General features: G+C 45.1%; 1 protein-coding gene across 2 annotated transcripts in view; it reads right to left on the bottom strand.

Annotated features, from left to right (window-relative positions):
* The window catches only part of LOC126415608 (uncharacterized), a 374,003-nt gene that overhangs the window by 69,373 nt on the left and 277,365 nt on the right, over positions 1-27,265 (bottom strand). For both annotated transcript variants that reach the window (XM_050083441.1, XM_050083442.1), the window contains one exon: positions 9,626-9,717. In XM_050083441.1, the coding sequence (XP_049939398.1) occupies positions 9,626-9,717 (92 nt within the window). The remainder of the gene's footprint in view (positions 1-9,625; positions 9,718-27,265) is intronic.

Below are 27,265 nucleotides of genomic sequence, written 5' to 3'. Positions count from 1 at the left end.
TTACCGTGGTGTCTCCTGGTAGTCACTAATTTTTGTCCACTGTGCTTACAAAAGAAATTAAGCAGGAACAGTATAGCTGAAGACCTTAATTTAGCTGAAAATCTTCAAAAGTATAGCGGTCGATGTTGAATGGCTGGTTATGATGTTTTATCATTTTAGACAAAGAAATCTCTTAGAGATCTGGGACCATCTTTAGCAGTGAATGAAAATGTACTAGTCTTGGTCACGACCATAATTTTAATTTAACATCTCATCGTTACCAGATACAAGTTGAGCAGAAACTCAGATTGGGTAAGGATGGAACTGCAATAACACTACCTGAGGATTTAAAATCATGTTTACTGGGAGATGCTGCGGAGGCTTTTGGAAGAGGAGCAGGAGGAGAGAGGGGTGCTGAGTCGATGATCCAGGCTTTAAGAGAAACGACTGAAGGAAAGAAGACTGTTTACGAGAAATGGTTAAACTCTAAAAGGCAGGAAGCTAGAGATCTCTACAACACAATAAAGAGAGAACTAAAAATGATGGTTCTTCGAGCTAAAGAGGTGACGTGGGAGAAGAAACGTCTCGCCTTATAACATTTAGTTGGATGCAACATGACATCAGAAGTTTGGCGATTTATACATCAGGTGAGATCCCTGCTAAAATTGGGAGCTTGAATGTTTGCCATTTCTCAAAGGATGACAGATTTTAAAGATCTCCTGTCACAGGACAAGGTTGAATTTAGAAAAGAGGAGAATCAAGTGGATATTTATGCTGTGGAAGAGGTGACTGACAATGAAGTTTATCACTCCCTTCAAAACACAAAAAATGGAAATGCAACCGGTTCTGGAGGAAAAGTAATGCTATTATTGAAGCAACATTAGTAGGCATTTTTAATATACTGGTTCAAGGGGATGAAGTACCCCAATAATGGGAGATATCATATATTACCGCCAACATAACAAAGGGAGCAGGAGAAATTCGGCTAATTACAGGGAAATGAGTGTAACGGCTTCGTTGAGTAGGTTGTTCAGTAGTATTTTAAAGAACTGATTGGGAAAGGTTGTGGATGTCGTTGCATCTCAGGAACAGTTGGGTTTTGTTGCTGGGAAAAGCTGTCATAATAATATCTTTTGTGTGCGCCAGAATTATCAGAAAATGATCGCAAAAAGTCAAGCTTTCCATTTGGTGTTTGTCGATTCAAAAAGGGCCTATGATTCCATGCCAAGGAAGTAGCTATGGACAGCACTGGAAAATTTTAAAGTGAATGGTATATTAAAAGAATTGGAAATGAGAGGCAGTTATCAAGGTTGGTGGTGAGATATCGGAAAATTTTAAAACAAGGATTAAGGAATGGACGTTCTAGGTCACCAACCTCGTTTAAGCTGTATTTAGAGGCCGGTTTTGGTTACTAGAGTACATCTACATCTACATCTACATTGATACTCCGCAAACCACCCAACGGTGTGTGGCGGAGGGCACTTTACGTGCCACTGTCATTACCTCCCTTTCCTGTTCCAGTCGCGTATGGTTCGCGGGAAGAACGACTGTCTGAAAGCCTCCGTGCGCGCTCTAATCTCTCTAATTTTACATTCGTGATCTCCTCGGGAAGTATAAGTAGGGGGAAGCAATATATTCGATACCTCATCCAGAAACGCACCCTCTCGAAACCTGGCGAGCAAGCTACACCGCGATGCAGAGCGCCTCTCTTGCAGAGTCTGCCACTTGAGTTTATTAAACATCTCCGTAACGCTATCACGGTTACCAAATAACCCTGTGACGAAACGCGCCGCTCTTCTTTGGATCTTCTCTATCTCCTCCGTCAGACCGATCTGGTACGGATCCCACACTGATGAGCAATACTCAAGTATAGGTCGAACGAGTGTTTTGTAAGCCACCTCCTTTGTTGATGGACTACATTTTCTAAGCACTCTCCCAATGAATCTCAACCTGGTACCCGCCTTACCAACAATTAGTTTTATATGATCATTCCACTTCAAATCGTTCCGTACGCATACTCCCAGATATTTTACAGAAGTAACTGCTACCAGTGTTTGTTCCGCTATCATATAATCATACAATAAAGGATCCTTCTTTCTATGTATTCGCAATACATTACATTTGTCTATGTTAAGGGTCAGTTGCCACTCCCTGCACCAAGTGCCTATCCGCTGCAGATCTTCCTGTATTTCGCTACAATTTTCTAATGCAGCAACTTCTCTGTATACTACAGCATCATCCGCGAAAAGCCGCATGGAACTTCCGACACTATCTACTAAGTCATTTATATATATTGTGAAAAGCAATGGTCCCATAACACTCCCCTGTGGCACGCCAGAGGTTACTTTAACGTCTGTAGACGTCTCTCCATTGATAACAACATGCTGTGTTCTGTTTGCTAAAAACTCTTCAATCCAGCCACACAGCTGGTCTGATATTCCGTAGGCTCTTACTTTGTTTATCAGGCGACAGTGCGGAACTGTATCGAACGCCTTCCGGAAGTCAAGAAAAATAGCATCTACCTGGGAGCCTGTATCTAATATTTTCTGGGTCTCATGAACAAATAAGGCGAGTTGGGTCTCACACGATCGCTGTTTCCGGAATCCATGTTGATTCCTACATAGTAGATTCTGGGTTTCCAGAAATGACATGATACGCGAGCAAAAAACATGTTCTAAAATTCTACAAGAGATCGACGTAAGAGATATAGGTCTATAGTTTTGCGCATCTGCTCGACGACCCTTCTTGAAGACTGGGACTATCTGTGCTCTTTTCCAATCATTTGGAACCCTCCCTTCCTCTAGAGACTTGCGGTACACGGCTGTTAGAAGGGGGGCAAGTTCTTTCGCGTACTCTGTGTAGAATCGAATTGGTATCCCGTCAGGTCCAGTGGACTTTCCTCTATTGAGTGATTCCAGTTGCTTTTCTATTCCTTGGACACTTATTTCGATGTCAGCCATTTTTTCGTTTGTGCGAGGATTTAGAGAAGGAACTGCATTGCGGTCTTCCTCTGTGAAACAGCTTTGGAAAAAGGTGTTTAGTATTTCAGCTTTACGCGTGTCATCCTCTGTTTCAATGCCATCATCATCCCGTAGTGTCTGGATATGGTGTTTCGAGCCACTTACTGATTTAACGTAAGACCAGAACTTCCTAGGATTTTCTGTCAAGTCGGTACATAGAATTTTACTTTCGAATTCAATGAACGCTTCACGCATAGCCCTCCTTACGCTAACTTTGACATCGTTTAGCTTCAGTTTGTCTGAGAGGTTTTGGCTGCGTTTAAACTTGGAGTGGAGCTCTCTTTGCTTTCGCAGTAGTTTCCTAACTTTGTTGTTGTACCACGGTGGGTTTTTCCCGTCCCTCACAGTTTTACTCGGCACGTACCTGTCTAAAACGCATTTTACGATTGCCTTGAACTTTTTCCATAAACACTCAACATTGTCAGTGTCGGAACAGAAATTTTCGTTTTGATCTGTTAGGTAGTCTGAAATCTGCCTTCTATTACTCTTGCTAAACAGATAAACCTTCCTCCCTTTTTTTATATTCCTATTAACTTCCATATTCAGGGATGCTGCAACGGCCTTATGATCACTGATTCCCTGTTCTGTACATACAGATTCGAAAAGTTCGGGTCTGTTTGTTATCAGTAGGTCCAAGATGTTATCTCCACGAGTCGGTTCTCTGTTTAATTGCTCGAGGTAATTTTCGGATAGTGCACTCAGTATGATGTCACTCGATGCTCTGTCCCTACCACCCGTCCTAAACATCTGAGTGTCCCAGTCTATATCTGGTAAATTGAAATCTCCACCTAAGACTATAACATGCTGAGAAAATTTATGTGAAATGTATTCCAAATTTTCTCTCAGTTGTTCTGCCACTAATGCTGCTGAGTCGGGAGGTCGGTAAAAGGAGCCAATTATTAACCTAGTTCGGTTGTTTAGTGTAACCTCCACCCATAATAATTCACAGGAACTATCCACTTCTACTTCACTACAGGATAAACTACTACTAACAGCGATGAACACTCCACCACCGGTTGCATGCAATCTATCCTTTCTAAACACCGTCTGTACCTTTGTAAAAATTTCGGCAGAATTTATCTCTGGCTTAAGCCAGCTTTCTGTACCTATAACGATTTCAGCTTCGGTGCTTTCTATCAGCGCTTGAAGTTCCGGTACTTTACCAACGCAGCTTCGACAGTTGACAATTACAATACCGATTGCTGCTTGGTCCCCGCATGTCCTGACTTTGCCCCGCACCCGTTGAGGCTGTTGCCCTTTCTGTACTTGCCCAAGGCCATCTAACCTAAAAAACCGCCCAGCCCACGCCACACAACCCCTGCTACCCGTGTAGCCGCTTGTTGCGTGTAGTGGACTCCTGACCTATCCAGCGGAACCCGAAACCCCACCACCCTATGGCGCAAGTCGAGGAATCTGCAGCCCACACGGTCGCAGAACCGTCTCAGCCTCTGATTCAGACCCTCCACTCGGCTCTGTACCAAAGGTCCGCAGTCAGTCCTGTCGACGATGCTGCAGATGGTGAGCTCTGCTTTCATCCCGCTAGCGAGACTGGCAGTCTTCACCAAATCAGATAGGCGCCGGAAGCCAGAGAGGATTTCCTCCGATCCATAGCGACACACATCATTGGTGCCGACATGAGCGACCACCTGCAGATGGGTGCACCCTGTACCCTTCATGGCATCCGGAAGGACCCTTTCCACATCTGGAATGACTCCCCCCGGTATGCACACGGAGTGCACATTGGTTTTCTTCCCCTCTCTTGCTGCCATTTCCCTAAGGGGCCCCATTACGCGCCTGACGTTGGATATAGTAGATAGTGCAGCAGTATTGGTGTGGCAATACAGCGTCATTGTTTACATTCATTACTGTTTGCCAACGCTCAAGTACTTATGGCTCTGGGTAAGGTTGATGCCATGTATCAGATGAAAAAGTTAATGGATGCTTCTAAACAATACGGTATAGCAATCAATATGGATGAATCAGAATACCTTGTTGTTGGAAGTGGGTAAGGTTAGGATTTAGATTTTGAGTCTGGCCGGGCGAGAAATGTGGAAGTATTCAAGTATCTGAATTCACCAATCGACCAATCAATAAGACCGGCAGTTTTGATGCGGATGTAGCTGTTAGATCATTACATGGTACCTTTTGGAGTCCGCACATATCCAGACGAACAAAGAAAGTAGTTCTACGTGCTGTGGTTAAAAGTATATGAGATATGACTCAGTGTGTTGGACGCTCAACGAGGAATGAGGAAAACTGAGGGGAATGAAATGGACGGGTTACGACGGAGCATGAGAGTGGTCCGCTAGGATTGAGTGAGAAATGAATATGTAGGAACAGAGATGGATGCTGTAGAACCAGCGAGAAACATGACTGATGCTTGAGTGCTGATTGTGAGGTGGTGTGGACATGTCCGACGGATGGAGGAACGATGATGGTCTCCGTGTTTGGCGAACTGGTCTCCGCCAGGGAGAAGGAGCCGAGGGAGGCCGAGGGTAACGTGGGGGGAAAGTATAACAAAGCCATGGACAGCAGTGGTCTATCGGAAAAAGACTGACAGGATAGAAGTTTGTGGCTTCTGAGTACGGGCAACTGCTAACAAGTGGAAACGCCTACTTTCCCAAAGAGCTAGCGAGAAGCGGTAGGCTACTGTACATGGTTTTTGACAGATCTTATGACAGCATTACCCCGTAGTGTGTAAAGATGAGATGATAAAATAGTGTTGGTGACCAAGACTAAGATATTTTCATTCAATGATGATGACGATGAAGATGAGCAGGTTTTCCACCTACGGCAGACAACACTTTTAAAGTCACTTCTGATAATGTCCCCGATTGTATAAAGAGAAATTAGCATTTTAGAAGGATTTGTGGCCAGAGGTGCAGCAACGGCGGCCGGATTTAGGGCGGTGAGCAAGGCGGCCTGAGTCAGCCGGGCCACTGCCAGGTTGGCAGAGCGGCCCCCGATGTCCGCCGCCGCCAACGCCACGCTTGCACCACAGCGCCGGCCACCCCCAGCCGCTAACGAAAGACAGCCACGCCGAAATAGACGCGCCTTTGAGTCGTGAATCACGACTCGATGCGACCTAAAGCTGTCAGCCCTGGTGATTCGGAGAACTTAAATAAACACGGGGGAAAAATATCCCTACGTCTCCGTTTTTCTATTGTTTTCACTCCGTGACCAGAATAAATACTTCAGATACTTTGTATCAGACAGTGATCAGGATTCATCACCAAGCGGTAGTGTCTGTCGACGTGAAGTCTGAGACACTGTGGCTAGCGAGTAGACACAGTTCTTCGCGGCTCCCCAGAGTACAACGGGCACGCCCTCTGCCGCAGCTCTGCGCTTAAATACGGGCGCGCGGTCACGCCTTGCCACTACGCCGAGTATAATGGTACAAGTTGTCATCCCTAAATACCATCACTGCTTCTTCGGTTCACTGTGGATTACACCTATTGAACACCTATGTATGATTACAAAGACAGCCCCTTAGTAGGAAAAGAAATGAATGTTGGAGTTTAAACTTCTGTCGACAGCGAGGTCATTAGAGACTGCTCATCGCAGAAAATGCACAGATGAGTAAACTGGATATCCAGACTACGATTAACTTATTTGTTTACTCAGACCGTAAAACACCAGAAGTACATTGCCTGACAGAAAAGTTGAACGACTTGATAGGATGTCACTGTAACTTCGTAAACGTGCGCGCCATCGGTGGTTGTGTAAATGATTATTAACTACTGGCCATTAAATTTGCTGTACCACGAAGATGACGTGCTACAGACGCGAAATTTAACCGACAGGAAGAAGATGCTGTGATATGCAAATGATTAGCTTTTCGGAGCATTCACACAAGGTTGGCGCCGGTGGCGACACCTACAACGTGCTGACATGAGGAAAGTTTCCAACCGATTTCTCATACACAAACAGCAATTGACCGGCGTTGCCTGGTGACACGTTGTTGTGATGCCTCGTGTAAGTAGGAGAAATGCGTACCATCACGTTTCCGACTTTGATAAAGGTCGGATTGTAGCCTATCGCGATTGCGGTTTATCGTATCGCGACATTGCTGCTCGCGTTGGTCGAGACCCAATGACTGTTAGCAGAATATGGAATCGGTGGGTTCAGGAGGGTAATACGGAACGCAGTGCTGGATCCCAACGACCTCGTATCACTAGCAGTCGAGATGACAGGCATCTTATCCGTACGGCTGTAACGGATCGTGCGGCCACGTCTCGATCCCTAGTCGATAGATGGAACGTTTCCAAGACAATAACCATCTGCACGAACAGTTCGACGACGTTTGCAGTAGCATGGACTATTTTAGGAGACCATGGCTGCGGTTAGCCTTGATGCTGCATCACAGACAGGAGCGCCTGCGATGGTATACTCAACAACGAACCTGGGTGCATGAATGGCAAAACGTCATTCTTTCGGATGAATCCAGGTTCTGTTTACGGCATCATGATGGTCGCACCCGTGTTTGGCGACATCGCGGTGAACGCACATTGGAAGCGTGTATTCGTCATCGCCATACTGGCGTATCACCCGGCGTGATGGTATGGGGTGCCATTGGTTACACGTCTCGGTCAGTTCTTGTTCGCATTGACGGCACTTTCAGCAGTGGACGTTACATTTCAGATGTGTTACGACCAGTGGCTCTACCCTTCATTCGATCCCCGCTAAACCCTTCATTTCGGCAGGATAATGCACGACCTCATGTTGCAAGTCCTGTACGGGCCTTTCTGGATACATAAAATGTTCGACTGCTGCCGTGGCCAGCACATTCTCCAGATCTCTCAACAATTGAAAACGGCTGGTGAATGGTGGCCGAGCAACTGGCTCGTCACAATACGCCAGTCACTACTCTTGATGAACTGTGGTATGGTGTTGAAGCTGCATGGGCAGCTGTACCTCTACACGCCATCCAAGCTGTTTGACTCGATGCCCAGGCGTATCAAGGCCGTTATTACGGCCAGAGGTGGTTGTTTTGGGTACTGATTTCTCTGGATCTATGCACCCAAATTGCGTGAAAATGTAATCACATGTCAGTTCCAGTATAATATGTTTGTCCAATGAATACCCGTTTATCATGTGAATTTCTTCTTGGTGTAGCAGTTTTAATGGCCAGTAGTGTAGTTGCAGTTCTCTGTGACAGGCAAAATGGCCACCAGAGTGCAACAGTGTTGTGTGTATTTAGCGTTGTCGTCAAAGTTACGGTCGACCACTTCTGACCACCACAAGAGAGGACCACCGTGTTGTGTGCCAAGCACATCGTAAGCCACCTGCGCCAATTATTTGAGAATTAGTAATGGGCCCGCTGCAACATTCTGCATCATTCCACACCACGGTTCGGGGTCTAGCAGCAGCAGAACAAGGGAATTACCGCCTCTTGCTTAGGTTGCCACTAAGATTACAACACAAACGGTTGTATTTACAGTGGTGTAGTAACGAATCTATTAACGATATGGAATATTCAGGCACTTGAAACTCACACTGGCACGTACAGAAATTTGTTAACTGTGTTCCTTCCCCCTTACGAATTTATTTTCGTCTTTGTCACCCAATCTTGAAGTTCTTTATTATGTGTCTACACCATATTACTGTTTCACCTACGTGGTTTGATATGCTATGTTTTTATTCTTGTATCTGTAAGCCTCTATGTGAGGTGCACATCTGTAGAGTTTTCAGTACCTGCGTATAGTGTTTATTTTATGCCGTTGTTATTGCAGAGGCCATAGGTTACCTAAAGATGCAACACTCGCACCGAACGAGGTAACTTCTCAGAAATCAATCGTGGCAAGTGGTAAAATTCCTTACTAGGTAAAGTACTTAATAAACCTCACGGTAGTGTTAACAAACAGAGCTAACATATCGTTCCCATTTACGATAAGCAGTCATAAAGTATTAATTATCGCCTCGACAACTACGGTACTGTGGCGCGGAGCTTTCAGTATTTGACAGGACTGCAGACAAGTACCTCCAAGCAAATGAAAAATTAATTAAGTAACCATTTTTTTGAGGTGATAATTAAAAGATTATGACTTTCACTCGTACAATTACCATCATTAATATCAGGCACTGCGGTTTCTATCTATTCGTAGAGACAATACCTTCCGAGACGACAGGTGCATTGTCAATGCAGAAACCAAGAGTGGCACTGGAGTGGGTGTCGTAAAGAATAAACTGAAAGGAGTTGCCTCCAGTTCTATTCTAGATGGCCCTTGTGCATTTCTGGCCTGTAATTTTAATTTTACCTTCAGTCATGGTAACGGTTGGTTTACTGTTGCCGTTGAAACGACTGGTGGTAGTGCTCCTGCTGCTGCTGGATTACAGAGTTTTGATTCACGTGATGTGATTCCTTACCTCACCTATCATATTGGCGAGCTAGCTAATAAAGGTTTTGGCAGGTCAAAGAAGCATATACAAAATGGTGTAAATGTTGTCAAATATCTTCCGTCCCCTTCTTCCATTCCCTTATGAGAATGAGCGCGCAACTGCTTAACTATGTGCTTGTAGAGGTCGCTTCAACAGTTGCTGGCTCGCTTTTTACAGAATGCACTCGCACAGTGGCTGCAACGACGTCTCTCCAGAGGGCAGGGCATGGCGGGTCGCAGCTGACTGACCTTTCTGTGTTCCTGCCCTCTCCTCCTCCTGCAGCATCCTGAGTACCGCCGAGTTCGCCAGGTTGGGGGCTGCGAGTGTACGGAAGTCGATTCTGTAACAGGAAAAAATTCACCGTTTCAGGACTTCAATGATACTGCGTCAACAGCATGAAAATGTGTATGTTTGCGCATGCGGCTTCATTTCCTAAATCATGTAGACTTGGAGAACGTGGGACCTGTAAGGTACTTTAAGACGTACACCTGTGAGAAATTAAACTGGAGAAGGCGACGTTGTTACCAACATGAATGGAATAGTTCGACGTTTCATGTGACAGGGATATCATTTCGGGTCGCACCATGTCAGGGGTGTATCCTGGGTATGTTGACTACTACCGCCAACAAACTGCTGTAGGTATGAGCTAACCGTCAACTGTCGCAGATTATGACAGTGGTGAGACTGATCAAAGCCTACCAAACCAGTAGACAATCCAAAGTTTGACAACAGCCACCACCAATGACATCGTGTCTCACCGGTAAACGATAATGGAACCGACAGTACGACCTTGTGACTACAGTACGCTTGTGACTCACCTTGACCTACTGCACGACAATGCAGAACCAGCGTCCACAGTATAAAACTGCACAAGAGGCAATCATCTAAATTTTACACGCTTTTACAGCTCATGTTATATGGGGCCTCAACTACATTAGAAACCATTGATGCTTTAATCAATGCAAGCAGTGGCTAGTGCATTTCTCTATATATCGCTACACTTCTCTGGATACCCCTGTTCAGGGTTAATAACTTCCCTTTTTGAAAGTTTAAGGAGTAGCTTGTATTCTATTAAACGTAAAACTTCGGTGGCCAGAACTCCCCAATAACCGAAACACAACAGCAGAATACAGGTTGCATGGAAAATGCTGCTCTCATCTTAGTCTGATTCATACAGTTTCATCTGTAGGATACAAACTGAGTATGAACCTGTAGATGGCACGGTTATTAGTAACCGCGGCAACTGAAACACTGTCTTCCTTATTTAATTTACTCTAGTGACGCGCACCAGTGACAATAAGCATCTACGATTGGACAACGGCCGGCCGGAGTGGCTGTGCGGTTCTAGGCGCTACGGTTTGGAACCGAGCGACCGCTACGGTCGCAGGTTCGAATCCTGCCTCGGGCATGGATGTGTGTGATGTCCTTAGGTTAGTTAGGTTTAATTAGTTCTAAGTTCTAGGCGACTGATGACCTCAGAAGTTAAGTCGCATAGTGATTTTTTTTTATTTTTTTATTTATTTATTTATTTTTGTTTTTTTATGATGGTATTCTTGACCGAAGCCGCTACTATTTTTTTTAGTTTTTATTTTTTTTATTTTTTTTTAATGGAACTAAAAAAACAAATGCCACCGCCACTTTTCATCCTAAAAAAAAAAAAAAATCTAGGCCACTTCAGGCGTTGGCTCCTGACTAAACCTACCCCAGAGAGCTGCCTATATACCAGGGGAAATATGGGAAATCAAGGTTAGGGCTATCCTGAAAAACAAAACATAATCTTCCTTTTTCTGAATTTAATTTTAATTTTTTTTTGTTTTATATTTATTTATTTATTTATTTATTTTTTATTTTTTTTATTTTTGTGTAATTGATCAGAGGCCTTCTGCGCCCCGCTGGTAATATGTTGATTCACGTCTTTTCGAAATTGATGTGTTCCGTTCAATTGTTCTGAAATGTTCATTGGTTCAAACAGGAAACCTTCTTCTCTCTTGGCTTAACACATTCCAGCTGTGAGGCGGCTCGTGGAAAGCACTCCCAAGGAAGTTCGAGAAAAATTGTCTGTATTTTGGGTGACGGACAACGACATAATGACGGTCATTGAGGTATGTCCAAAAGTCGAGTGCAGAGTCTACAGTTTGTCCAAATATGTAGTGAATGGCATGTCCGCGAATCCAATTCACAGCATTGGTCTTTGTCCGAGGAAAATAGTCACGTTCCGGAAATAATAATGAAAGGGGAGTAATCCGATCCGGAATGTCCCGCGTTAGAAAAACCACAATACGTCGAACCATGTGCCAAACCTCCGCCGCCGGTCCGCAAACAAACCGATGTTCATCATTGTCTGGCACTCCACACGTGGAGCATAGAGGTGATTGGGCGAGGTGGATACGATGAAGGCGAAATTGGTTGATTTGCTTACCATTGACAGTTATGTACCAGACAGATTGAACATTCGTGTCAAGGTAACAGGCGAACACCGCGCGCCATACATGACGCCAGTCAACCTGGGGGAACTTTTGTTCAATCGGGTTAGGTGGACGACCTAATTGGAGGACATTGTATACTGCCTTTGTCTTGAGCAAAAGCTGTCTTGGTAAGGTGAGGCGTAGATAACTGAGTTCCAGAAAGAAGTACCGCATATAATGGAACTGGGCCGGAACATCCGAGATGATCACTGGGGCTGACAGTGAGACCGGCGAGTATGCCGAGAGGAGAAGACCAGTGAGGCTCGTTGGGCAACGTGTCCATACCGCCATCTGGGAGCTGACAAATAGGGCGCGAGCTCTATCCGGCACGTGAAACAGACCTATCCCACTTCGTTCACGGGGAAGAGTAAGGGTCGCATAGCTAATTTTGAACAGCATCCCAGAGCTGACGAAAGATGCCATCGCTGCCAACATGCGACGTGCCACAGTAAGCGGGAAAGGTAGAACTTGCGCTACATGGGGAACTCGGGATGCGATATATGTATTGACATATTGAGCCCGTTGGAGAATATCTAGGGATCGAAGGCGATGGTCCATAAGACCTGCTCTGATCATTAAAAGGAGGCGTCGGCAGTTGATGGTGGCTGAACGCCGGAGATCAGACGAAAAATCTATTCCCAAACAACGAATGGTATCAACGGTGGTGAGAGGTGTAACGCACTCCACGGGAAGTCCCGTGCCAATGAACATAACTTGTGACTTACGTACGTTTAAAGAGCTACCCGACGCCTCACCATAAGTCGCTACCCACGTCAAAACAGCTCGAACCTCGTCGGCATTACGTAAACAGATGACGACATCGTCAGCATAGGCCGTGCAACAGAATCGGTAGCGATCAATGGACAACCCTACCAAGCGTTGTCTTAGTCCACATAGCAAGGATTCCAAGGAAAAGGCGTACAAAATTGCTGATAGAGGGCAACCTTGACGTACGGATCGACCTATTATTATCGGTGGAGTGAGTCTGCCATTGTACAGAATCCTGGATGAGGCACCCCGCAGAAGGCGCATCACTACCGTGATAACGGCGACCGGGAAACCCATATGATGGAGAACGGCCGTAAGGAACGAATGGTCAACCCTATCAAAAGCTTGACTGAAGTCCAAAGACGCAAGTGCCCCAGAGAGGCGTTGTGCCTGGGTAACGGCGATCATATCCCTGTAGCGGCATAAAGCCGTGCGAATATTGTTGTCGCCTCCCAAAGATGCTTGGTCTGGCGACACAACATAGCAGGCAACGTTTTTAAGTCGTGCTGCCAAAAGGCGAGTGAAGATTTTTATATCACTGTTAAGGGGGGTGAGGGGCCGATAATCACTGATATTGTTGCCACCGTGCGGTTTATGTACAGGAATAATAATTCCTTCCATGAAAGCGTCCGGCACAGGTACTTCCGGAGACATCAGTTCCCGACAGATGGAGGTGAAGGTGGACTCTAACAAATCACGGAAGGTGCGATAAAATTTGAGGGGAAAACCGTCGGGGCCCGGGGAGCGATTGATGGTTCCTGCCCGGATCGCATCGCGGACTTCCTCATCAGTCACCTCCGACATCAAGTCAATCGCCGCATCTCCTGGGATACCACCGAAGTTGAGCTGTGAGACTTCCTCGATCAACTCTGGGGAATGTGGAACTGCGGCGTAGAGCTCCCGGTAGTGGGCGTGAAGCACATTCCCTATGGCAGATTGGGTTACGTAGCGACGCCCTTCTTGATCCGTTAGGACGCGAATCAAGTTTCGGCGTCGATTTTGTCGTTCTTGGATGATATGGTACATCGACGGATGTTCATGAGGCATGCGATCAGCAGTACGAGATCGTACTATCGCCCCTTCCAAATGCCGTCGCATGAGATTGGAGATTTGGGCCTTAGCTTGGTTCATCCTTGTATGGCGCTCAGGGGAGGCTGGCATCGTGGAGCATTCTCGTAGGATCCTGTAGTAAAAGTCCATAGTGCTCTTCCTCCAGGCGACAACATCTTTGCCATACCGGATTAAAGTTTTTCGAAGAGCAGGTTTTGCACACTGGATCCACCAGGATATGGTAGACGGATACGTGGGTCGGCGTCTATTACATGTGATCCAAGTGTCTTCTATTAGAAGTCGACAGTCAGGTGAATTAAGAAGTGCCGTGTTCAGTTTCCATAAACCACGTCCGTGCCATACTGCCTGTCTTGTGAGAACAACATCACAGAAGTAAGCCTCATGGTCTGAGAAAGCAACAGGCCAGATTTCAGCCTGTCGAGTGTGTTGAATTAGGGATCGCGAGATGTAGATGCGATCCAGTCGGCTAGAGGAGTGCGCAGTGTGGTACGTAAAGCCCAAAAGATCACCGTGAACATGTCTCCACGTATCGACAAATTGTAGCCGCGTGACGACTGTTTCCAGAGCTGCGCATGGTGAGTGACGCGGCAATTGATCCTGAGGTCGCTGGGTGCAGTTGAAGTCTCCACCCATGATCCAGTCATCGTGTGGTCCCATAAAAAGGGGTGTGACTTCATTCGCGAAGAAGGCATTGCGTTCACGACGGTAGCTGGAGCCCGACGGCGCATAAATATTGATGATGCGTACACCAAAGAGAGTAAGGGCCATACCTCTGCCGCTGGGGAGGTATAGGACATCTTCGGCAGGAAGACCTTCGCGTAAGATGATGGCAACACCACTACCGGTGTCCGAAGCGGGAGAAAGATGCACCGTGAAGCCATGTGGTGGTGAAAAATCGGCGACATGCACTTCCTGAAAAAGCGCAATATCTATGTCCGCATCATAAATCATATCGCGGAGCAGCGCTAGTTTGTGGGGCGCACGAATGGTCGCGAGGTTAATCGTTGCGACACGATAATGCTGGTGTTGGAGTCCTACAGGCACAGGCGGGACTTCTTCTTCAGGAGCGAGAGGTCGTCGATCTTGCCGGTCCGCTGAAGAGGCTGCTATTGTGGAGAGTTTGCGGGCGCGGGCGCAACCGATGGGGGTGCCCCATCATCAGCAGCATCCGCCCCAGTCCCTTCGATCTCCACGTCGTCCGCCCAGGAGACTGATGCTGCGGTAGGGTATCGGCTGTGCACGTCATCCACGTGGAGAGGAGACGTAGTTTTCGTCTCATCGGATAGGCTCTCTTCAACGTCGACCTGTGGGGGCGACGGCGTCAGTAAGGAGTGGTGTTCGTTGCCAGTGGTCGCCTGTGGCGGGTCTTTCGCATCAGCCTTTCGGTCATCAAAGATCGGTTTGTCGTCCATCTTCGGGTCTGCATCCCCGGTATCCATCCGTAGAATGGATTCATCAGGGGGTGTACGGCTACGTTTCTTCCTCTTTCGTGTCGACCCTTGTTTTCGAACAAGTCGTTCAGAGTCCGATTGCGGGTGGCTTTCGTCTGACTCCGGACCAGTCTGAAGGAAAGCAGAAGTAGGTACCACTCCCGGATCAACGTCCATCTCAGTAGCATTTTCAGTAACAGTGCTGCGATGATTCGGCAGGTTAGGATCTGGCGTCTGGGGCACCTCAGAAGGAATCTCAGGAGCGGTTGCATCTACCTGATCAGACGACGTCAACGGAGCAGGAAGACTCTGTGTAGACGTGCTACCTTCCTGGGCAACCTTGGCGTATGTGACAGGGATCTGAGTCATCACCGCTGGGGACGCTTCCTCGCCGACCGGCGTCTGGATCAGGCGGCGTCGCATGCAGGCGGATCTCACGTGGCCTTCTTGTCCACAACCCGCACATGTTCGGGGTTGGCCGTCGTACATGACAATGGCTCGCACCCCGCCAATGGTCAGGTATGATGGAATATGTTTTTTCAGTTCAATTTTGACCTGACGCACACCATTAAGGACATGGTAGGTCGTGAAGGTTTGCCATTTTTCCTCTACGTAACCGATGACGTTACCGTAAGGTTGTAACGCAGAGACAACGTCGTCCTTCGGCACTTCAAAAGGTAGTTCAAACACCCTAATCGTGCGTTGACCGTACTCTGCGAGTTCAAGTGTTACGGCTCCGACGTGACCATCAGAGTATTTGAACTTAAGTCCATTGGCATGGCGGCGAATAACATCTTCACACACCTCGGTGTTTGTCATTTTAATATGAACGACACTACTCGTGATCGAAAAATGGATTCCGATAACGTGGTTAGGATCTAAACGAACTTCTTCACGTATGAACGTTTCAACTTCATGTGCACGAGGTCGCGCATGTTCAGCTGGGAAGGAAACTTTAAGGGTCGCACGGCGGTAAGCGCTCGACATGTTGTTCACGGTGGACGGACACAAGCCTTAAAGCTACGACGCGGAAGTAAACAACGCCTGCAGCGGAGCACTGGCCGGCGCGCGGGGCCGTCCGCACGCTGCCACGGCTGAGAGCCGACTGTGTAGTGATCAGAGCCATTTGAACCATTTTTTGATTGGACAACTTGTCTGTCGCAGCGATAATTTTGTTCACGGGCTACTCCATAGAGTTATGATTAATATTCAGAGGAAACATCAGGTGATTAAATATCATCACTTTCGTATAACTTAAACGATTTGAACAATGTTAGCCAGGGTAGTTCTCAGGATGCACAAATACAGGTTCAAATGGCTCTGAGCACTATCGGACTTAACATCTGAGGGCATGTCACCTAGAACTTAGAACTACTTAAACCTAACTAACCTAAGGACATGACACACATCCATGCCCGAGGCAGGATTCGAACCTGCGACCATAGCAGTCGCGCGGTTCCGGACTGGAGAGCCTAGAACCGCTCGGCCAACACGCCCGGCCACAAATACAGCCGACAGTTATTGAACTATGTGAAAAAAAACTAAATTAGGTACAAACTACGGCGTGCACAACACGAAAACGTCACTACAGGTATTCGGATTTAGGTTATGACATGTTCGATATGCCCGTCATCACTGGGGATGATATGGCGCAGACGAATAGCGAAATTCTGCATGACCCGCTGAAGTGTCGGAACATCGATGCTGTCGATGGCCTCCCGAATTTTTTTCTTTTTTTAGCTCAGCAATGGTTTTGGGTTATTGCTGTACACCTTGTCTTTAATATAGGCCCGAAAAATGAGTCGCATGTGTTCAGATGTGGAGGACTTGGCGACCAATTGAGGCCCATGCCAGTGGCCTCTGCGTACCCAAGAGCCAAAATGCGGTCCCCAAAGTGCTGCTCCAGGACATCAAACACTCTCCTGCTTCGATGGAGTCGAGCTCCGTCACTTCGGAGAATGGGGATGAAATGATCTTCCATAACCTTCACGTACCGTTTGGTAGTCACCGTACCATCAAGGAATATCGCACCGATTATTCCCTGACTGGACGCTACACACCACAGTGTCACCAGTTGAGGGTGAAGAGACTTCTCGATCGCCAAATGCGGATTGTCAGTCCCCCAGACGCACCAATTTTGCTTACTGACGTACCCATCCAAATGCAGAACTATAGACCTATATCTCTAACGTCGATCAGTTGTAGAATTTTGGAACACGTATTACGTTCGAGTATAATGACTTTTCTGGAGACTAGAAATCTACTCTGTAGGAATCAGCATGGGTTTCGAAAAAGACGTAGTGTGAAACCCAGCTCGCGCTATTCGTCCACGAGATTCAGAGGGCCATAGACACGGGTTCCCAGGTAGATGCCGTGTTTCTTGACTTCCGCAAGGCGTTCGATACAGTTCCCCACAGCCGTTTAATGAAGAAAGTAAGAGCATACGGACTATCAGACCAATTGTGTGATTGGATTGAAGAGTTGCTTGATAACAGAACGCAGCATGTCATTCTCAGTGGAGAGAAGTCTTCCGAAGTAAGAGTGATTTCAGGTGTGCCGCAGGGGTTGTCGCAGGACCGTTGCTGTTCACAATATATATATGACCGCGTGTATAACATCGGAAGTTCACTGAGGTTTTTTGCGGATGATGCTGTAGTATATCGAGAGGTTGGAACAATGGAAAATTGTACTGAAATGCAGGAGGATCTGCAACAATTGACGCATGATGCAGGGAACGGCAATTGAATCTCAATGTAGACAAGTGTAATGTGCTGGAATTTATAGAAAGAAAAATCCTTTATCATTTAGCTGCAATATAGCAGGTCAGCAACCGGAAGCAGTTAATTCCATAATTATCTGGGAGTAGGCATTAGGAGTGATTTAATGACCATATAAAATTAATCGTCGGTAAAGCAGATGCCAGACTGAGTTTCATTGGAAGAATCCTAAGGAAATGCAGTCCGAAAACAAAGGAAATAGGTTACAGTAAACTTGTTCGCCCACTGCTTGAATAATTCTCAGCGGTGTGGGTTCTGTACTAGATAGGGTTGATAGAAGAGATAGAGTAGATGCAATGGAGAGCAGCACGCTTCGCTACAGGTTCATTTAGTAATCGCGAAAGCGTTACGGAGATGATAGATAAACTCCAGTGGAAGACTCTGCAAGAGAGACACTCAGTAGCTCGGTACGGGCTTTTGTTGAAGTTTCGAAAACATACCTACACCGAGGAGTCAAGCAGTATATTGCTCCCTCCTACGTATATCTCGCGAAGAGACCATGAGGATAAAATCAGAGAGATTAGAGCCCACACAGAGGCATAGGGACAATCTTTCTTTCCACGAACAATACGAGACGAATAGAAGGGAGAATCGATAGAGGTACTCGATGTACCCTCCGCCACACACCGTCACGTCGCTTGCGGAATATGGATGTAGCGGTAGATATAGATGAAAGTGGGCTTTTTCGCTGAACCATACAGTGCATGGGCACACTAATTCCCATCATGCGCCGGCCGAAGTGGCCGTGCGGTTAAAGGCGCTGCAGTCTGGAACCGCAAGACCGCTACGGTCGCAGGTTCGAATCCTGCCTCGGGCTTGGATGTTTGTGCTGTCCTTAGGTTAGTTAGGTTTAACTAGTTCTAAGTTCTAGGGGACTAATGACCTCAGCAGTTGAGTCCCATAGTGCTCAGAGCCATTTGAACCATTTGAACCCATCATGCCATGCGGCCAACTGTTCGGAAGTTATAACGATTTTTTTCATGTCGTTCAATAACTGTCACCCTGCATTACCTGTTTCATACTTAATTGGCGTTTGAAATAATGTCTCGTGGGAACGATGGGAGCTGCGAGTTACCGCGATACCCGGTCCAACAAACTGCAGGGCGTTTGGCACGAGCTACGACCGTTTTCGGTTTTTGACTTTAGTGCCAGTTTGATGAGAGCTATATTTTTTGAGTGACCATTTCTCTCACTTCCATTCACTCCTCTTAAATATTAACTCTATAACAACAAAACATTTTATCAGCTCAATATCTGGTATGGCTTGGACTGCATGTCGTTCAGGAAGTCACCGGTAGCTCGCGCTAACCTCCCGGTAGCGCCAGCTCGCGCCAAGCTGGCACTGCAGTCAGACGGACTTACGGCTGTCTCTCATCCCGATAAACCATCCTCATAAATCGGTCTACTAGTGAATCCCATATCAAAATCCCTACAGCAGTTTCTGAGTTTGCCCAAATACACAAACAGATACCGTGGTGGGGTACTTTATATATGTAGACAGAGGAAGATAAATGGATACACAGATGACAGAGAATACGGAAAGACATTCCAATCTTACTGCAACATTGTCTGCAGGACAAGTATTTAATACACTACAAAGCGCAATACGACGTCAAGAAATCGAATCCATAATTCAGAACAGTAGATCGAACGTAGGATCTACATGTAGATGGAAGCACTCATCATTTCCTAGATTTTTTCGCGAGATCAAGGATTTCATTTAATTAGCTCACGTTTCTATCATAGTCATTAATGTAGTAATTTCACTCATTTCTTCTTTCATTTTATGTTAGTTATTCCTTCGTAATGTACAAAGAAACCCATAGTCACGTCGTCATTCTTCCATTATCGAAATTGCATATGGACCTATTAATAGGCTGTTGATATGAAACTGAATATTAAAAAAAGAAGTCTGTTTGACATCCCTATGAATGTTCTGCTTGAAATGCATAGGCATTCTTTTAATGTGCAAATTTGTGAAGAAAGATGAAGTGGCGGCATGTTATGTCATGATAACAAATAATGTAGGTTAATTCTTACAAAGAAGAAAACAGCAACCAGCCGCTATTAATACTGCTATTTATTTAGGTAAATAGCGCCGTTACCGGTTTCGAACTGGGAGGTTCATCATCAGACTGCTGTTCACATGATTTTTCATGATACACTTTACATTATCGTCATGATAACAAGTTTTAAAGGTTTTAAGTGGGCTGCTTCTGTGTTGGCAGCGCTGTGTAGCGCTTTGCATTGCATCTCTGACTGCGCTTTCTTTGTAAGAGACTCTGTGGCTCGTTGGACTCGTTGTTGGAAGTTAATCGCCAGTAGTATTGGCAGTTGGAAGTTAGTTGCCAGCAGTGATGGAAGTACTGTTGGGCAGTTGGAGGTGAACAGCCAGCAGTGATGGATCTTAAATGTGAGGAGTTAGCATTAATGGAGGGTAGAGGTCTGAAGTGTTAGCGTAGGCTAACGATCTGGAAGTATCCGACTTGGAGATTGAATATTATTCATGATTATATATCTTTGTACTGGATGTCAATGACGATTTATATTTGTGTTTGAACTGGATGTCACATTATTAAGATAAAAAAATACATTATTTGGTTTGCAGCAAAATCTTTTCTTTGCTAACCACATGCCTACTAGTAGTTAGTGGCTTTGGTAGTTAGAAACTTTTCTTCAGCTGGTAGTATTGACGCTCTATATTGCAATAGTTCGCGTAATGAAGATTTTTGTGAGGTAAGTGCTTAATGAAATGTATAGGTTGTTGTTAGGATTTCTTTTTAGTTAGGGCCATTCTTTTGAATTAATTAATTGAAGTCAGGTTATCTTATTTTTGAGCAGTCAGATTGCGTTGCGCTTGGATATTGTGGGTCTCAGTCATTCAGCAATTTAAGTAAGCCACACTCATTTAAATAAAGAAGTTTCAAGGTCATTGCCTAGAACTGAGTCATCTTTAACCTCCTTGTACACCACTTACGAGATCCAGCTAAGACATTCCACCTGTGCTGCCGTGTTCTTCAGCTTAAAAAGTTCTTGTGTGAGACGTAGTGGATCAAAATCTAATAGAATAGCACCGAAACATGAGAGATGAACAGTATTTTACTCTCCCATGGTGCTTGAGTTATTTTTACTGTCTGATCTTGAGACAGATCGAGAGTAATTCTGATATTTAACAGCAGAGATGACTAATTATAATTGTAAAAATAATCTTCACCGTTCAAGCAATATGATGTACCTATTGCCCAATAAACCTAATCTGTTTCCAAGATGCTGTTCCAGACCTCCCCTCTTCCTTAATTCGAAAACATTGCTAAATCATTAATGGCATAACCAGTTCACTTCAAAACACAATTTTGTGGTGTGAATGTAACGATACTCCATAAAGCTGACCCTGCTTTGCAATTACTTAACCTTTGCTTATCCCTTACGCTTCTGACGTGGGTCGAAGAAATTAAGTCTGCATAATTTTCTTTGTGGAGCAAATGCGGTCGGACATATTCAGGAATAAAAATTAATACAAATGGTTTCACGTTGGTTCCGTGATTTGGCTTTGATTGGCTTAACTGTTTTTCCGAATTCTCGTGACAGGGTCTCCCGTGTGATGCGGGTATACTGTCTGCAACGTTTGATAGACGCAAAGGAAAAGGAAAAGAAGAATCATACAGGAACAGGACAGGAGAGAGCGTGATTCCTCAATCTGGACCGGCCGCTGTGGCCGAGCGGTTCTAGGTGCTTCAGTCTGGAACCGCGCGATCGCTACGGTCGCAGGTTCGAATCCTGCCTCGGGCATGGATGTGTGTGATGTCCTTAGGTTAGTTAGGTTTAAGTAGTTCTAAGTTTCAGGGGACTGATGACCTCAGATGTCCCATAGTGTTCAGAGCCACCATTTGAACCTCGATCTGGTGAGCCTTTGCCATATTATGATCGTTTGAAAAGACCACTCCGTAATCGGAATATAAGCTATGCAATGGAGCCTTTGGTAATGAATAGGCTGTAGGCTACAGCGTAAAACACAAAATTACATTATTGTTAGCTTCCTGTTAGAAACTTTATTTGCAGCCACGCCGGTGTTTTAAAGGCATACGGTCGGCTGGTGGAAAGAATAGACGAGTTTCTCCGTGTATGCTCGCGTAGCTCCCCATAAATCGAAATCTGAGGGAGACGCTATTTCATCAGAATGGTTCTTGCTCTCAACATTTTATTGGAAAATGATTTCCAGAGAGCTTTATGTTCCGCTGCGCTTACACCTTCACTCCACCGCACTCTTTCTCCTAACGTTGCCATAGCACTGACAGATATAGTGGTCTACAATTTTGTTTAGCGCTCCTCTGTCTTCTCTCGTACACTCATCGCGTGATTCCAGCTGAGCACAACCCGTAATTTTACGAGCGGCGGTACTTCCTGCTATCAAGAGAGCGTTTACTACATACAGTCTCTTGCAGGTGTGCCACACGCAACACGGCACATGCCGCGCGCGTCCTTGAGCTCTGCTGTAAGGATGATGTCACCAGTTAGATTAATACGAAGTCTGTCATGTATTAAATTGTACTCTCGTTGTATCTGAAGCAAATTATTTCATAATTTGCTACACCTGTCGAGGGACAAGGAAGGGAAGCAGTGGTTGCGAAGGGAGTGAGACACGGTTGTAGCCTCTCCCCGATGCTGTTCAATCTGTATATTGAGCAAGCAGTAAAGGAAACAAAAGAAAAGTTCGGAGTAGGTATTAAAATCCATGGAGAAGAAATAAGAACTGAGGTTCGCCGATGACATTGTAATTCTATCAGAGACAGCAAAGGACTTGAAAGAGCAGTTGAATGGAAAGGACCGTGTCTTGAAAAGAGGGTATAAGATGAACATCAACAAAAACAAAACGAGGATAATGGAATGTAGTCGAATTAAATCGGGTGATGCTGAAGGAATTAGACTAGGAAATGAGACACTTAAAGTAGTAAAGGAGTTTTGCTATTTGGGGAGCAAAATAACCGACGATGGTCGAAGTAGAGAGGATATAAAATGTAGACTGGCAATGGCAAGGAAAGCGTTTCTGAAGAAGAGAAATTTGTTAACATCGAGTGTTGATTTAAGTGTCAGGAAGTCGTTTCCGAAAGTATTTGTATGGAGTGTAGCCATGTGTGGAAGTGAAACATGGACCATAAATAGTTTAGACAAGAAGAGAATAAAAGCTTTTGAAAAGTGGTGCTACAGAAGAATTCTGAAGATTAGATGGGTAGATCACATAACTAATGAGGAGGTATTGAATAGAACTGGGGAGAAGAGGAGTTTGTGGCACAACTTGACTAGAAGAAGGGATCGGTTGGTAGGACATATTCTAAGGCATCAAGGGATCACAAATTTAGTACTAGAGGGCAGCGTGGAGGGTAAAAATCGTAGAGGGAGACCAAGAGATGAATACACTACGCAGATTCAGAAGGATGTAGGCTGCAGTAGGTACTGGGAGATGAAGAAGCTTGCACAGGATAGAGTAGCATGGAGAGCTGCATCATACCAGTCTCAGGACTGAAACCCACAACAACAAACAACACCTGTTGGAATGTCTACGTTCACAGTAGCGTCTTACGTCTGTTAATTTTTTTAATGCAATGTTATGTACGAGGAAACGTTCTATAAAAATAGACAGTGAAATTAGATTAGAACTTGACAAATCTGCTATGTATCTCATGAATCGTAGCATCGTAGTAGCCTTTGACTATACACTTCATGAGTAACAATCAAACCTCACAGTACTTCGGTGGCAGATAACGAAATTTAGATGCTTGAGTTCATTCGTCGGAAACTGGTACTTTTCTAGTGTCTTGTTGTTGCATATAAATCCTTTACACAGACTATACTTGAGTACCGTTCAATAGTGACAGAACCATTTCAAGTTGTGTCAGCAGGAGACAGAGAGGAAAGAAGTCGGGACTGGCAGAAACTCGAAGAAAGACGCCGAATGTGACTTTTGTTTCAGGGCAACATAAGCGAACGTATTTTATTTCGTATATATTATTGCTGTAGGGAATATAAAGGTAAAATCAGAGCACTAACAACTCACAGAGGCATAGACACAGTCATCTTTTTTTAAGTTCTGCAAGTGAATTTTAAACTGTGATCTGCGATTCAATAAAAGGTGCCCTCCATTGTGTACGTTTGCAAATTGTAAATTTAGGTGCAAAAGTTGGTAACTAACGGCGATGAATCGTGTGGTTATCAGCGAAAGTATTAAATCGCTTAAATTAACTTTCAGAACAAGCGTGGGCTCTAGAATAACTGTACCTCCTAAACAGTTTGAAACAACCTCTGCCTGAGCTCTCCAGACAAAGTAACCTCTTTGGTAATGGTCCGCAGCTCGTGGTCTAGTGGCTACCGTTGCTGCCTCTGGATCACAGGGTCCCGGGGTCGATTCCTGGCCAGGTTGGGGATTTTCCTCCGCCTGGGTGTTGGTGTTGTCCTCATCATTTCATCGTTATCATCATCACTCGTGACAGTGGACTGTTTACAAAAAATTGGGCTGTTTAAAAATTGGGACTTTGTACGGGCGCTGATGACCGTGCAGTTGAGCGCCCCACAAACCAAACATCATCATCATCTTTGGCAATGATCGAGGCAAGTGCAAAGAAATCACAAGTAAATTTAAAATGAATTTTATCGTTGTCTAAAACAGAGAACAAGCATCGAAGAACCTAAGATTCCATTTCCATCATTAAATTGAATGTTTCTGGTAAAAATGTCACATTAAAGGACAACGCCTTATGTAGAAGAAGATCAAGCTATCACGTTTTGTTGGAGCGTTCAGGGAAGATACGTATTGGTAAGTACTGCTTACTGACAGATGTTAGTGGTACCTCCAGGCGCTTTTCGTTTCATTGATGCGTATCTTCTCCAACTATACGATAACACTACGTGCCCTTTATGAGCAACTTCACTTGTCATACGATTTAACTTCCTTTTGAGATGAGTTATCAACATGTTACATATAGCGTGGAAGGATGCTGTTTATATCAGTCGGAAGTACTTGGCTATGATATTACATAATGTTTATTAATGTTAAGGGCCGGCCGAAGGGGCCGAGCGGTTCTAGGCGCTTCAGTCTGGAACCGCGCGACCGCTACGGTCGCAGGTTCGAATCCTGCTTCGGGCATGGATGCATGTGATGTCCTTAGGTTAATTAGGTTTCAGTAGTTCTAAGTCTAGGGGACTAAAGACCTCAGATGTTAAGTCCCATAGTGCTCAGAGCCATTTGAACCATTTCGACTACGACAAGACTTCCAATGAATCTGACAAACAGCCTTTACTGTTAAAATCCTTGACATTTTTAAGTGAGCTAACTCACGTAAGGATCGTGAGAACAAGATGTGATCAGCATGCATACATAGACATATGAACTGGTATTTTTCCCTAGCTTACTACGCTAATGGAATGGAACAGAACGTTACTAATCTGGCGCAACCTACCCTCTGCCATGCACTGAAGAGTGTCAGCGGAATATTTGTACAGAAGTATATGTAGATTACGAAATTATCAAAATTGGTGATGAGTCCAGTGCCGAACTTTTCTTGTATAGGGCGATACCAAGAAGTTATTGAAGTTGCAAAGACTTTGAACTGGATCCAGTGATGAGCAGTATAAAGAATTTTCAGGTATAATAACACAATCTACTCGCTATTCAATACAGTAAGTCGATCTGTCTAGGTATTACAAATTAAGATACAATATACTGGGATATACTGCCGTAGGCGCTCTGTAATTGTTGAGACATTACCGTCCCCAAACAGGCCATGTCGTCGCATTAAACAACTATACTGTTTGGCATGTGTATTGCATGCATTCAGTATTGATGACAACGAGTTGCCGACGGGTGTTTTGTCAGTCCTCAAGAAAGAAGTCACCCGCACTTGAATAGTAAAGTTGGTAGTTGAAATTTGTGCAAAATCTCTTTCAAGGTACTAATTTTGGTACGTTCAGCTTGTAGTATGTCATCTACCAGTTGATCTGCACGTGCGTCAGCATTTTTATTCACAAAATGGGAAAAGTACTAATATAACGTACAGCAGCACAAAATGTTGGAGATTACAATCCTCTAAAATCGAGCTACGAAAAAATGGTTTCGTGCAAGATGCCAACTTGCTTCCTCAAATTATTAGTTTGTCACTATAAAATTGGAATATTTCACTCCCAAATGTGTCACCGTTACGCGTATCATGCCATCCTGGATGCAACTCAACTGTTCCACGTTCTACATTAAATCGAAACAATTTAGAGAACAAAACAAACTTGAATTTCATGTTATTCCATATACGATGTCTCTACACCAAATATTTTCGGACCATAAAGATTTGTATCGCTAGTAAAAGGCGTACCGTAGACATACGAGGGTTGACTGAAAAGCAATGCCTCCACTCTTCAAGTGTTGGCAGCATTGGTATGAGGCAGGTACTGGGTTGTTCCGTAGCCTCTTCTCTACAGCTCCAGTTGGCGGGAAGCCTTAGCATTGAACGATTGTGTTGTTACAGGGTAAAGTATGGAACCCTGCGTAGAGGGTCGGTCAGTGCGATTTAAGCAACGTGCAGTCACTGAATTCTTGACAGCCGAAAGTGTCACCCCAAAGGAGATTCATCAGAGAAGGAAAGCAGTTTATGGTGATTGTGTTGTGGGAGTACTGTGCGTCGTTGGGCGAGTAAGTTTAAAGATGTTGACGTGGGAACATCTGACTTGCGTGACAAAGAGTGGGACGTCCAGTGGTAGCAACCGCCGAGTTTCACAAGCAAACTGTTGACAGATTGATTCAGGACGATTGTCGTATCACTCAGAGAAAAACTGCAAGCACAATTGGCATTTCACAAGAACTTGTGGATCACATTATTGCTTTGCTTGGCTATCGCAAGATCTGTGCACGATGGGTGCCCCAGATGCTGACTCCTGAAATGAAAGCGCACAGACTTGAAATTTGCCGTGAACTTCTCTCGCGTTACGAGTATGAAGGTGACGCCTTTCTCCATTCAATTGTGACAGGAGGCGAAACGTGGGTACGCCATTACGACCCGGAGACGAAACGTCAGTCTAGGGAATATCGGCACAAAGACTCGCCCAGAAAAAGAAATTCAAGACGCAGACCTCAGCTGGAAAAATCATGGCCACAGTGTTCTGGGACGCAGATGGTGTCATTCATGTTGATTTCCGTGATCGTGGAACAAAAATAAATTCAGAGCATTACATCACAACTCTGCGAACTCTGAAACGGCGGCTAACAAGGGTCCGAAAGGAAAAGGGGAATGTTTTCCTGCAGCATGACAAAGCCAAACTACACACTTCGCGTGCCACCTCAGCTGAACTTCAGAGACTGAATCTCACCACCGTACGGCATCCTCCATACAGTCCAG

This window comes from Schistocerca serialis, chromosome 1 (assembly GCF_023864345.2).
Source record: "Schistocerca serialis cubense isolate TAMUIC-IGC-003099 chromosome 1, iqSchSeri2.2, whole genome shotgun sequence".
Classification (NCBI taxonomy): Eukaryota; Metazoa; Arthropoda; class Insecta; order Orthoptera; family Acrididae; genus Schistocerca; species Schistocerca serialis.
The sequence above is the reverse complement of the archived record's forward strand: the minus strand, read 5'-3'. Positions and strand labels throughout refer to the sequence as shown.